General features: G+C 35.5%; 1 protein-coding gene across 1 annotated transcript; it reads left to right on the top strand.

Moving 5' to 3' along the window:
* The first annotated feature begins 26 nt into the window (after window positions 1-26).
* Window positions 27-14,997, top strand: LOC128167467 (programmed cell death protein 2-like). The gene is made up of 4 exons (XM_052833200.1): window positions 27-620; window positions 10,975-11,228; window positions 12,170-12,277; window positions 14,451-14,997. Exons 1-4 carry the CDS (start codon window positions 110-112, stop codon window positions 14,601-14,603), a joined length of 1,026 nt encoding a protein of 341 aa, XP_052689160.1. The 5' UTR covers window positions 27-109; the 3' UTR covers window positions 14,604-14,997.
* The last annotated feature ends 243 nt before the right edge of the window (window positions 14,998-15,240 follow it).

Below are 15,240 nucleotides of genomic sequence, written 5' to 3'. Positions count from 1 at the left end.
CTTATGCAAAATCGAGCTTATGACAAACGCCTAAATGATTAAAATATTACCTATCCGGAACTCCTCGGGTCTTATTCTCGTTCTCTATTGCATTTGAACGAACGTAAACATGGCAGAAAAATCGCACGTGGATTTGGGTTTTGTGGAAAAAACTGACCCAGAAAATTTAACATGTCAACATTTCCCCAGTAAAATCGGTGGAAAGCCAGCATGGTTGTCACTTGCACCATTACCTACCCCAAATCAACTACAATGTCCGAAATGCTGTGGGATATGCATATTTTTACTTCAAGTTTATGCACCAGTTGAGGATGACAGCAATGCTTTTCATCGGACGGTTTTTGTTTTTCTGTGTAAGAACCCGAACTGTCACCAGCCAAACTCCAACGCACCTTTCTGTGTGGTGAGGTCTCAGCTTCCACGAGACAATGACTTTTACAGCCCCGACCCCCCAACTCCTGCTACGCCCATCCCCAGTAAGGGGGATAACCTATGTGCGGTCTGTGGAATTGCAGGGCCGAAATGTTGTGCTAAATGTCACTCTCGCTCTTACTGTTCTAAAGAACATCAGGTTATTGATTGGAAAAATGGACACAAACAAAATTGCTCCAACTCTGAAGGTAGGTACATACATACATGTGTTAAATAAATGTATATTTGATAAGAACAACTTACTCCATGGACCAAATCACAAAGATTAACGCTAGTTTTGGACATTTTAATATTATTTTAAAGCTGCTGACGATTTCTTTTTAAAATATGGGCAAACAAAATAGCAAACCAAACTGCATCATGGGAATGTTTAGAAAAGGGAACAGTTAATGGTTTCGTACCCAGAATGATTAATGTTAAGCATTGATCTTAAAGGCCGAACATTTTACAAACGCCCCCTTTTTTACCTGTACAAACTTCAAAATGATGCCGCTTGTCAATCAAGTTTGAAACAATAGCACCCAGTTTGATTGACGTGATCGTCCAAGCGTGATCTGGCCAGGTCCGCGGATTTCTGTTAACTAGCAATTAACAACATTATCTTTGATATCTTCCGTCATGTATTAAAAGGGGGAATTGAAAATTGATTTTTAAACATTACCAGTATTAAAATTGGTTATGAAAAATAATTATTCAGTGATTGTAAATACGCACAATTTATATTTGAATTATGTTGAATGTGTGTGACCTAATAAATTCCACGAAAATGCATAGACAGCTCCAAAACATATCAAATTTTCTTTTTACAACAAACGTACAATATATGCTACTAAAGCTATATTTACTGGTAAGAAATTGGTGTGTGTAAACGTCACTCCATGGAAAAAGAAATTCCATTAATTTTCGACGTATAATGGCTGTCTTTACATTCCACATTCTTACCAGTCGTATGGTTTTCTTATACTATTATAATTGTTAAAATTAACTTTTGAAACAATGTCAAGTGCTAAACACAGTGTACTGAGTTATACTTTTATAGCAAAATTGATTTACTGCATTTTTTCAATTGTGCTTTACACACGTGTGCTTAGAGAAAATTCGGACGACACATACCATTTCCGTATAAAATCGCTTCGTATGGTCATTAGAACAAATAAACTAAGACCAATTCTGACTAATTATTTATTTCCTGTGTATTAATTTGCTTCCTGTGTATAGCGATTAGCAGCGTTCACGACCACAGATAGACTGCAAGCCCCGGAGGCTTTCACACCTCTAATAATTAAGCCCCGCCCTCACCTGAGATTTACCACCCGGTAAAAATGTTCGGCCTTTAAACAAAAACAAACTTCAGAAATATTAGTGAACAAAGTGTACACATTTAATTTTTCATTTGCCAAAACATTATGAACTTTATTTATAGCGATGGCAAAATCGTAAAACTATCAGAGCCGCCTCGACATCAGGGGCAAATGTTAATAAGGGGCCAGTGAAATAGCAACCCTTTTGTGTCGTTTGTTTTTAAAACAAAGGATGACTGCACTTAACATGCTTAAGGACATTTAAATATTGCGACAAAATAAATGTTTAAAATGTTTCTTTTAATTGTAGGAATTGTCAATGTCTTAACTGTAACTTTATGAAATTAAATCAATTTAAAGTTCATTTTTTACAAAGAATGAAGTCATTGTCATAGGTAGGGGTCATTATATTTTCTTGAATCTCCAATGGGTAAATGAGTCGAACGCCCACTTTTTTACTGACTTAATACATAGTCAGCGCAGGTTTATCTATTGTACTCCTTTTAATGGTAGTTGTATCTATACTTATGAATTAAGGCATTTTGCAAATAAACTACAAAACACCTGCACCAGAGTAACTGCTTACACTTTTGGTATATCAACACATATGTGATGATGTCCGTAAGGTATAATTGAATTTTAGCTGATAAGTTATTATTGTGAAATTAATTAAAAACCTACTTTCGTTTTCAATAAACAAGCCCGAAATAGCAAAAATGAGGATAAGGTGGTGGACACACTTTGGCGGATCCAAGTCAGGGATAGTCTCGATCAAAATATATACTTGCAATGAAATAATATTGAATGATTACGCAAAGAGTGAAAATATTTACTGTGAGCCTATTTAGATAATACATAAAAATTAATATTTGACAAATGTTGAGAAAATAAAATGAGTCAATTCGTTTCTTTAGTGGCCGATTTTAGTTTTGATACTCATTCGCTTGGAAAGCATGGCCTCTGGTGAGAGAACTTTCCAGAACGGGGTTACCAAGAACGCGGATTGACAAAATTAACGAAAAGTGTAGGACGAGTTCATCATGCATCGCGAGCAGATACCTTGGATTGGACTTTGATTAATACAAAAAGTTAATAAATATTATAAATGGAACAATTATTGCGACTTTAGTATCAATGGAAAGAACTTTCTAGAGCAGGGTGGCCAGAAACGGGTTGACTAATTGACATTATGGCGGAAAGTGTAGAGCGAGTTAACCATCTGGCAGATACTTTGAATCTGACAACTTTGTTTTAAAATATGCATGCAAATGGATAAAAATGCATAACCTAGTGTGTTTTAATTTCATAGATTTTCAAACCACGACAGACATTAATTTGTAAACATTAATGAACAGATTATTGTATTCTACGTCTATATGGATAAATGATGTATGTATGAAACGGGGAAGTTTAATGGGGATGCCCCCCTGCAGATTGTTTGTATCTGAAATTCTTATTTGGGACAGTAATAGAAATTATATTGAATATTGACCTAAAGAACCAAATTAAGAGAGATATACACTAAATACCCATTCACTGGTTTGAAATAAATACAATAAAAAAGCAGTTTGTTTTTTATTTCAATTTTAAAAAATAAGATAAGGAAAAAAATTGAACAGAGTCTCTACAAAAATGAACAAAAAAATATGGTTCAAATTATTAAGCATTATATCATAATAATGTGTAAAGTGTCAATTCCCACTCTTGCTCGGGTTATCATCTACATTAGTATTTATAAATATAAGCTTATGTTAAAAGGAGATCAATAGACAAACATGCGCTCATGGTAAAACAGACAAAACACTGTTTCTTCTTGCTCATCTTTTTTCGCCATCTTGAAAATCTTGTGTTTTCACTAGAAGCAGGAGTAAACTTTTCAAATGTTCAACACTAGTGTCATACAATATGTGTTTTATTGACAACTCTGGCAACTCGAGGTATTCATATCATTCAATCAAATTCACCCTTTGTGAATACAAGACACCCGTCATTTGGCATGTAAGGAAGCATCCATTCTGTAAGGCGGTATTATTTGTCCATACCTATTTCAATTCAATCAAGTGATAATTACCAGGTACTTCATTTCTTTGAGAAATCTTTAAGAGATTATCGGTTCTGTGCGTTACAGAATAATTTACTTGTTAAACTTTTTCGAACACATAAATTGTTGACATCAGTGACTGGTTTACGATTCTGCTGGCTGGTATTATATGTTATGTATTTTTTTTAAAATGGCAACAGAGAGAGAGAGAGAGAGAGAGAGAGAGAGAGAGAGAGAGAGAGAGGTGTGTTCAAGTATAGTATTGCTATTCTAATCTTAAGCAAGAGAGAGAGAGAGAGAGAGGGGGGGTGTTCAACTATAGTATTGCTATTCTAATCTTAAGCAAGAGAGAGAGAGAGGGGGGTGTTCAACTTTAGTATTGCTATTCTAATCTTAAGCAAGAGAGAGAGAGAGGGGGGTGTTCAACTATAGTATTGCTATTCTAATCTTAAGCAAGAGAGAGAGAGAGGGGGGTGTTCAACTATAGTATTGCTATTCTAATCTTAAGCAAGAGAGAGAGAGAGGGGGGGGGGTGTTCAACTATAGTATTGCTATTCTAATCTTAAGCAAGAGAGAGAGGGGGGGGTGTTCAACTATAGTATTGCTATTCTAATCTTAAGCAAGAGAGAGAGAGAGGGGGGTGTTCAACTATAGTATTGCTATTCTAATCTTAAGCAAGAGAGAGAGAGAGAGAGAGAGAGAGAGAGGGTGTTCAACTATAGTATTGCTATTCTAATCTTAAGCAAGAGAGAGAGAGAGAGGGGGTGTTCAACTATAGTATTGCTATTCTAATCTTAAGCAAGAGAGAGAGAGGGGGGTGTTCAACTATAGTATCACTATTCTAATCTTAAGCAAGAGAGAGAGAGAGAGAGAGAGGGGGGTGTTCAACTATAGTATTGCTATTCTAATCTTAAACAAGAGAGAGAGAGAGAGGGGGTGTTCAACTATAGTATTGCTATTCTAATCTTAAGCAAGAGAGAGAGAGGGGGGTGTTCAACTAAAGTATCACTATTCTAATCTTAAGCAAGAGAGAGAGAGAGGGGGGTGTTCAACTTTAGTATTGCTATTCTAATCTTAAGCAAGAGAGAGAGAGAGAGAGGGGGGGTGTTCAACTATAGTATTGCTATTCTAATCTTAAGCAAGAGAGAGAGAGAGGGGGGTGTTCAACTAAAGTATCACTATTCTAATCTTAAGCAAGAGAGAGAGAGAGAGAGAGGGGGGTGTTCAACTATAGTATTGCTATTCTAATCTCAAGCAAGAGAGAGAGAGAGAGAGAGGGGGGGTGTTCAACTTTAGTATTGCTATTCTAATCTTAAGCAAGAGAGAGAGAGAGAGGGGGGGGGGGTGTTCAACTATAGTATTGCTATTCTAATCTTAAGCAAGAGAGAGAGGGGGGGGGGGTGTTCAACTATAGTATTGCTATTCTAATCTTAAGCAAGAGAGAGAGAGAGGGGGGTGTTCAACTATAGTATTGCTATTCTAATCTTAAGCAAGAGAGAGAGAGAGAGAGAGAGAGAGAGAGGGGGTGTTCAACTATAGTATTGCTATTCTAATCTTAAGCAAGAGAGAGAGAGAGAGGGGGTGTTCAACTATAGTATTGCTATTCTAATCTTAAGCAAGAGAGAGAGAGGGGGGTGTTCAACTATAGTATCACTATTCTAATCTTAAGCAAGAGAGAGAGAGAGAGAGAGAGGGGGTGTTCAACTATAGTATTGCTATTCTAATCTTAAACAAGAGAGAGAGAGAGAGGGGGTGTTCAACTATAGTATTGCTATTCTAATCTTAAGCAAGAGAGAGAGAGGGGGGTGTTCAACTAAAGTATCACTATTCTAATCTTAAGCAAGAGAGAGAGAGAGGGGGGTGTTCAACTTTAGTATTGCTATTCTAATCTTAAGCAAGAGAGAGAGAGAGAGGGGGGGGGTGTTCAACTATAGTATTGCTATTCTAATCTTAAGCAAGAGAGAGAGAGAGGGGGGTGTTCAACTATAGTATTGCTATTCTAATCTTAAGCAAGAGAGAGAGAGAGAGAGAGGGGGGTGTTCAACTATAGTATTGCTATTCTAATCTCAAGCAAGAGAGAGAGAGAGAGAGAGGGGGGGTGTTCAACTTTAGTATTGCTATTCTAATCTTAAGCAAGAGAGAGAGAGAGGGGGGTGTTCAACTATAGTATTGCTATTCTAATCTTAAGCAAGAGAGAGAGAGAGAGAGAGGGGGGTGTTCAACTATAGTATTGCTATTCTAATCTCAAGCAAGAGAGAGAGAGAGAGAGAGGGGGGTGTTCAACTTTAGTATTGCTATTCTAATCTTAAGCAAGAGAGAGAGAGAGAGGGGGGGTGTTCAACTATAGTATTGCTATTCTAATCTTAAAGCTGACATGAATTCATAAAAGCATTTGGTCGCCATATTACTTTCGATCGCTCCTCTACTGCCACTGAGGTATATATACCGGTTGAAAAAGTTGCGGTCGGTTGCTTTCCGATCGAGGCATTCAGGTTACACGGACTTCTAAATGCATGAACAACATATTGTAGTAAAATCTTTGTAGTAAAGAATAAAGGAAACAGCAACGAATAAAATACAAAATATATTTATTCTTTGAAAGAATTTCTAATGTATCCGTACTATTTTGCACAAATAGTACTGCCTTACTTCACATGCACATCGAACACGTGTGTCGATCATACAGAGTGCATAACGTCTGCATCTTTTTGAAAACCCTGGCGGCACTACATCTAACACAGTAGATAAATGATAGTAAACCCAAGAAAGTAACAACGTGACATCTTTTCCTACAAAAAAAATCCATGCGATCATTGACAATGCTCGATCTGCCACAGTGTGTGATTGCGCATGTGCAATGTTATAACATACACAGGAAAACGGTCTACAATTATCGAGGATTTTTTAAGCATCAGTGTCTGGATTTCAGTTTGTCTTGTTTCGTCGTTCATTGAATATTTCTTGCCAGTGCAGTGGTTGTCATATTATTTTTTGTTCAAAACGCGTTTTTACACGTCTTTTCGTCCAAGGTAACGTGTTCGGGTGAATGAAATACCTGAATGCGGTAAAGCATGAATAGTGCTTTCGGCCTTATATAGGGGGTGTGTAGCGATAGGCAGAACAATAGAAATTGACAACTAATATGGCGGTAGTTGGAGATAAAAGGGTAATACATGTAATGCGTATTTATGAATTCATGTCAGCTTTAAGCAAGAGAGAGAGAGAGAGAGGGGGGGGGGGTGTTCAACTATAGTATTGCTATTCTATATTCAGATATTCAATTTTAATTTTTTTTATTTAATGATTATTTCATTTCAGTGAAACAATTAGGTTATTAAAAAAATATGGTATTTTTAATATAATGTCAGGTACTGAATGCAGCAATTAGCACTATTTATTGCATCTTTTTTTAAAATTAAAAATAAGACCCGGTCTATATACTCCTTTTGGTGCTACGGTGTATTTAATATGACCTTTCTGCACTGAGAATGCAAATTGCACATAAATCGCTTTTCCCTCTATAATTTTTTATCGAAATGAACCATGGTATCAAATACAAATTTACATTATTTAGAATTAATAAAATTAAAATTATCATAATGAAAAAGTTTGCAATTTTTTCTTCTTATTGATATTTTGACCTTTTTGCACTGAAAAAATACTATTTTTAGCTCACCTGAACCGAAGGTTCAAGTGAGCTTTTCTGATCACCCGTTGTCCGTCGTCCGTCTGTCCGTCCGTCTGTCTGTCTGTCCGTCTGTAAACTTTTCACATTTTTGACTTCTTCTCAAAAACCTCTGGACCAAATTTAACCAAACTTAGTACAAAGCATCCTTATGAAAAGGGGATTCTAAATTGTTAAAATAAAGTGTACAACCCTTTTTAAAGGGGAGATAATTACGAAACAGTGAAAATAGGGTGCATGTCTTTAAAAATCTTCTTCTCAAGAACCACTGCACCTGAAATGCCAATATTTACACAAAAGCTTGTATATATAGTGAAGATTCTAAATTGTAAAAATCGTGACCCCCGGATCAAAACTGGGGCCCCAGGCGGGGTTCAAAATTTAACATGGAAATACAATGGAAAAATGTTTGAAAATCTTCTTCTCAAGAACCACTGCACCAGAAATGCCAATATTTACACAAAAGCTTGTATATATAGTGAAGATTCTAAATTGTAAAAATTGCGACCCCCCGGACCAAAACTGGGGCCCCAGGCAGGGTGCAAAATTTAACATGGAAATACGTAGGAAAAATGTTTAAAAATCATCTTCTCAAGACCCACTGCACCAGAAATGCCAATATTTACACAAAAACTTGTATATATAGTGAAGATTCTGAATTATAAAAATCACGACTCCTGGACCAAAACTAAGGCCCCAGGCGGGGTTTAAAGTTTAACATAGAAATCCATAGGATAAATGTTTAAAAATCTTCACGAACCACTGCACCAGAAAAGCCAATATTCACACAAAAGCTTTTATATATAGTGAAAATTCTAAATTTTAAAAATTGTGACCCCCGGACCAAAACTGGGGCCCCAGGCATGGTTCAAAGTTTAACATGAAAATCCATAGGATAAATGTTTAAAATTTCTTTCTCAAAAACCACTGCACCAGAAATGCCAACATTTACACAAAAGCTTGTATATATAGTGAAGATTCTGAATTGTAAAAATCGTGACCCCTGGACCAAAACTGGGGCCCCAGGCGGTCCGGGCTACAACTTAAACATAGAAATATGTAGGGAAATTGTTTAAAAATCTTCATATCAAGAACCACTGCACCAGAAATTCCAATATTTATACAAAAGCTTGTATGTATAGTGAAAATTCTATATGTTAAAATTGTGACCCCCGGGCAAAAACTGGGCTCCCAGGCAGGGTTCAAAGTTAAATCTTCTTCTCAAGAACTACAATGCAACAGTTTGGGATATTACTATGCATACATCCTTGGCAATTGTAGATTCTAAAGTGTTAAATCATGACCCTCGGACTAATACTTGGGCATCAAGAGGGGTTCAAAGTTTAACATAGAAATATATAGGAAACGTTTAAAAAAATCTTTTCGAGAACTACAGTGTCATACTTTGTGAGATTACTTTACATGGATCCTCAAATAGTGAAAACGTTAAATTATAAAAGCGATCTAATACTGGGGCTCCAGAAGAAGGGGTTCAATGTTTCACATAGAAAGATAGGAGGGAACATGTTTAAAAATCTTATGGAGGAGAACTACAATGCTTCAATTTGTGAGATTACTATGCAAGCATTCTCAAATTGTAAAGTTTCTAAATAGTGGAAGCCGTGACCCCCAGACTAATATTAGGGCCCAAGAAGAGGTTCAAAATTAACATAGAAATATATAGGGAACATGTTTAAAAATCTTGTTCTCAAGAACTACAGTGCAACAGTTTGTGAGATTACTATGCAAGCATAATTGGCTATTGTAGATTCTAAATTGGTAAAATTGTGACCCCCGGACTAATACTTGGGCCCTAAGACCCCCAGACCAATACTGAGGCCCCAAGTGGGGTTCAAAGTTTAACATAGAAATATATATGGAAAATGTTTAAAAAATTTCTTCTTGAGAACTACAATGCTACAGTTTGTGAGATTACAATGCAAGGATCCTCAAATAGTGTAGTTGTTAAAGCCAACCATAAACCCCGGACTAATACTGGGGCCCCAGAAAGGGGTTCAAAGTTTAAAATAGAAATAACATATGCTATGAAATAGAATGTTACAAGGAACTGTTGTTCGGGTGAGCGATGTGGCCCATGGGCCTCTTGTTATTTATTATTTAACATGCAATTAAATAATTTAAAAGTCTTAAACTTTTTCTCAAATTATGACAGACTTGTCAAAAGAAACTTAAATATTCAGAAAATAAAACCAAAAGTATGGGTCTATGATGTAAATTTTGAGATATGGCATGAAATAAGCTAATTTTAGCGGGAAATTGGAGTTGATTTTTTCTTTACTTTTATGAAATATCACTTAAACATGCCAATGTATGTCGATAGAAATATTGAAATATTATTGAAATATGTTCTTTGAAACAATACGAAGATATCCCAATGCATAAACTATCTGAGAATTTGGTCTGCACGGAAAATAAGAAAGCTAAAATTATGGTACTCTAAAACAACTGAGTTATGAAAAATGTTCATTTTCTTCTTAAAAACCTTCCGCCACAAAATATAGTCCCTTACTACACTCTCTAAATATGGAATTTTTTCTTCACTATTTTATTCAATAGAGTTTATTTGGCATAGTAAAAAAGGAATTTACAAGTAGAATTCATATATGACACAGAATTTCCAGACTAGAGGTGACACAAAATGGCTACCCAAAATCAGAGGATCGAACCTCTTTAAGTTCCACAGACTGATGTCACATCTTTACTTTCCTGAAATTTTCTCTTAAAAATACTATCCAACCACGAAAAATGAAGAAATATGATTAATTTACTTGCAGATCAAGGTCACCATTTGACATGTAAATAAACTCAACCACTCTATTTTACAGGGCTGATAATGTTGTTTATATTAATACTGTAAATTCCCTATTTTTTGAACGAGTACTTTAAGTTCCGCAAGTCCGTTGTTTTCCATCAAATAGTGAGAATATAAAATTGTGAGTAACAATTTTTTGTTATAATTTCATATAGTTCTAAACTGTCTGAAAATAAAAACAAGATTTTAAAGTTCACATTAGTTGATTCTTGCGATTTTATGCGGATATATTAATTCCTCGCATTTAATAAGGAATCTACAGTATCAGAGGCAAGTAAAAGTGACAATATCTGTAGTAAAATGTGGGGGGGGAATTTTGGAATGAAATATTGCAAGTCGCAAATTTGCGACAAGTATGTTAAATTGCAACTTTTTAATACATATGGAACTGAATCTCCTACATGTCCCAGGTCCTCCATCCAAAGGATCTATTGCAAATGACTAAAGATTTGACCTAGACTCCTGGGGAGATGGATTTCCCAGAAAAATCACTTTTGATAATCAAAGTTTTTTTGTTATTTTCTATCGTACATATTTCTGAATTTTTCGAATTTGCATTTTGCTGAACCTATCATATTGCTCTTGCAATTTTATTATTAATCTTCAAAGTTGGCTAAAAACATAGAATTATTTTTATTTATATAAATTTGATATTGATGTATGTTTTTACTGTACATTGTAGAGGACGGATCTACGAAGAGATCACAGGTTCTCTTTCCAGAGTATGAACTACTGATTGAAGAAGAAGAGTTTCAGAAGAAGGAAGAAAAGTCAGAGTCTGAGAAGAAAGAAGAGCTGAGTTCGTTTCTGACATCGGACAAGGCGAGCTCACTGTTACAGGACTGTACTCCGGAGGAGCTGGAGAAAATGTCCAACCAATCAGAGGACAGGACCTTTAGCAAGTTCAGGAAGCGGGTCGAGCACGCTCCGGATCAGGTAGTACATGCATGCATTACATTATTGTAATAAAGGCTTCAATCTTAATGAGGTCGTAATGTTCAGTGTTTAGTGGCTATGAAATTATGAATTTGACAAATTTTCAGTACATTTTCCAGGACAGTAGATCACTTACATCAAATAAGCAGGTCAATGCATTATTTACAAACAGAATGTGCACAAAAATTGAGAAATAAATGCACAAAATCCAAAGATCATAAAAGGAATCCGGTACTACGGTACATGTAGGCCACAAGTTTCGGGTGTGCAAGCAGATTTGAAGGGTTTATATACATGTGTGACGGTTCTTATTTGCCAGCGGTGTTCAGCTTTAAGTCTAATTCTAACATCTTTGGATGTTTGGTTTACCAAACTCTCCTCCAGGAAATACATGTAATCAACTAGATTTGACCGTGGAATCTTTCAATTTTGTGGGGGCCAATTTTTTGTGGATTATCAATTTTTGAAAGGGTTGGTGTTTAGCTGGCAGAACTGAAGCTCCACATGAAATTTAGGTTGACAGACCGTGGAGCTTCAGGTTCAATCATATAAAAACATGTATATTTATTGCGCACAAAATGTTGCGTGCCATACAGTTATTTATATTGATGGACCTATAGTTCTAAGGTCCATCAACCTGATTTTCCCGTGGAGCTACAATTCTGCTGCTATATTGGGATGCATTTTTACAAAATGAATATGGTACTAAATAAAACTGTTTCAAAATTCAGTGGGATATTAATTCGTACATGGGTTAGAAATATCCACAAATAATGAGCCACCAACTCTGTTCATTATTCCACAGAAATTTGTTTAAATTTGCATATATTTTAAAGGTAATTTAAAAGTTTGTCTGAAATAAGTGAATGAGAACTTGCAATATTGCATGTGATAAAATAGTCCAAACGATATGTTAAATGACTTGTAATTGTTCCGCCTAGGTTTTGCGATATGACCGTGAAGGCAGTCCTTTGTTGGTATCCAATGACAACAAACCAGACAATATCCCACAATGCACCTGTGGAGCCAAACGACAGTTTGAGTTTCAGGTTGGTCTCATAGACTGAAACAATTCTTACGAACAACTTGAATTTTCTATCAATACAGGTCTTTTTATAAGTCAAACAGAATCAGAAATTTAAAAAAAAATGTGTCAAGACTTAATGTTTATCAATATACATGCATGTACATGTATATATTCTACATCAAATGATTATGTTATAGTCTCAACAATAAACTGTAAAGACATGGCATTGTATACAGAATGGAATTATCAGTTTGATTTGATGTCCAGGTGGACAAAATATACAGTACCAAGATGATAATTGTATATTCTACAGACACTGAAAACTAGTACAATTATATCAAAGTGAGAAGATTTCATTTTAAAAAATCTGTTTTCTGCACATGAAGAGTTGTATATATAGGCCTGTTTAGCAGACAGATCGATGCTCATGAGTCGCTCGCCAAAATTTGCGTAAAATGCATAGAGGGAATTCTGGTGAGCACCTGGGCTGCTTTCAAGATCGTAGCAGCTAGCCTAGCTGCTAGATTGTAAATATCTAGGTCTATTGAACGGACTGATAAGTTAGCTGCTAGGTCTCAAATTTGAAGTGGAAATATTCAACTACAGACTACGCGGGTATGATAAGGCAACTCACAGCGATCAAATTCCTCTAATCGATATGACGTCACAATAAGCAGCATGATGTCATATTTTACTCAGAAACATGTCGATTTTAACTTTATCTCTGGTTTATATTATAAAAATTACAGACATGAAATATCACTAGAAACTCTTCTAACTGAATATATCTTCGATTTCTCTCTATTACGTATAATTATCATTGATGACGTCACAAGCATGTTTAAAAGAGAAGATCATGTCGGGAGACAAATTATCGGAATGCAGTGTAAACAATGCCGAAATAAGACTTATTTAATACGGATACCTAAGATTTAGATGAGTGTCAGTTCGAATATAATCAGGATAATACAGGCATGGATATTTTGTTTAATCAGCGAGTGTTGTAAGGTAAGGGGATCGACATTTATATGGCTTGACCAGCCTTTCCTCTGTCAGTGTGTACAAAAAATGGCAAAAGTGTAACACTACCCTGGATATTAGGAAAGATGACTTTGGTAAATATCAACGGTATATGCCTAAATTACATGAAAAGTGCTGCTAGAATCCTGTGCTTTGTTGTTTTAAACGAAAAATACGTAGTATTTTCAATGAAATTTTAGAAGTTGAGAGGGTTTCAGATAAATATTTACAATATTTATTTTATGCGATGTACAATAGGATTCTAGCAGTAATACTAATAAACATGAACTAATTTCCAATCGAATTATTGTAGAAACCATACAAATGAACTTCGGGGTAGTGTTACACTTTTTGATTTTTTGTTAAGGTAAAAAAGTGATCTATTTTTAACTGTCACGTGATACCATGGCACGGCAGCTTCAAAGATTGAGTCGATTCCGAAGTAGAAAAATAATACCTTGGTGAACTCTTTCCCTTGGTATTAATATCCAGCGCTGTTTTCATAAAAATAAAAATTATTTAAATTGATCATAATTTTGACGGTCATTAAACTATGAGTTGCCTTAACCTACCCGCTTATTAGTTCGACAAAATTGTTAATTTCAAGCGGAAATATACATGTTAAAATTCATTATAACTGAAGGGATGAACAAAATATCACTAAAGAAATAGATTTCATGTTTGTTACAAAGTGGTTACTAAGGTGGCCATCTTGAATTTGATGCTTAGCATAAAATATTTAGGCTATAAATATCTATGTAGTGGCTAGGCTAGGTTACCGTTCAACTACGTAGCCCTGCATAGCAGCTACGATCTTAAACGCAGCTCTGCTCTGCTGAACAGGCCTCAGAAGATGTTAACAGTGTGTGTCAAGGTGACCCTGCTCCAATCAATGTCAATTAATGATCTAGCTACTATAAATCCTTCACAGGAAATTGAAACCTAAATGGGTTGCACATTTTACATAACAAAGAAATGTGTGCTCTGTACATTTTTACTGTGTCGTAAATCTTGACATCTGACACTGACAATTGGAAATACTTTAGTTAAGCATGTTAAACTGTGAAATTTAAAAAAAAAAAACAGTTACTATAAATCATTTATTACTATAAATGTGTTAATTGTATGTATGCGGCCATGCATCTGAGAGTGGGTTTTTGTGTGTGTGTCTGTAGGTGATGCCCCAGCTACTGAGTCACCTGGGGGTGGACCAGGTGGGAGCCAGCATTGACTGGGGGACCCTCTGTGTGTATACCTGCTCCAAAAACTGTTACCAAGGCAACCAGTATCAACAGGAGTACCTGTGGAAACAAGACTATTCTAAGTGATCCCATGAAACATGCAATCTGTTCTGAGCAATAGTTGTTTACCAAGAAGGAAATGAACACTTTAGATTCATTGTACAAAAACTTCAAAAACAGATATTCATAATAAACAAATTGTGAGACAAACTTGGATATCCAAAATGTTTAAAACTTGATCGAGTTAAAATCAACCCAGACATAGTTTATAATGATGAAGAGTTGCACTTCTACACAGTCATAAGTATTGAGATCATATGTGTTTGCCAATAATAAAGCAGAGAGCTTCAGTTTTAGATTACAAAGAAAAAGATGTCTTTTCTAAGCAACTAGTATCTTAATTTAGTGGAAAGAAAGATGAAGAAAATCTTAATTATTTTGAAATCATTCCGAATATTGCTTATTACGGCTGGATGGTCATGGCCATTGTTTAGGCTAAATGTTTTTAAAGTGGAATAAAATACATCATCACAAATAGGCTGACCGCTGATCGAAATGACATTTCGTTTTATTAAAAGGATTTTATGAACTGAAACATGTAACTTACTCCATAGCTGAGTGGATAAAGTGTCGGACTTGTGATCTGTTCATCCCGAGTTCGAATCCCGCAGGGGCTTTTGTTGTTACTTTGTGAAATAATTATTTTAGATATTCATTTTTTATC

This window comes from Crassostrea angulata, chromosome 10 (genome assembly GCF_025612915.1).
Source record: "Crassostrea angulata isolate pt1a10 chromosome 10, ASM2561291v2, whole genome shotgun sequence".
Classification (NCBI taxonomy): Eukaryota; Metazoa; Mollusca; class Bivalvia; order Ostreida; family Ostreidae; genus Magallana; species Magallana angulata.
This window is presented reverse-complemented; position numbering and strand designations above follow the sequence as displayed.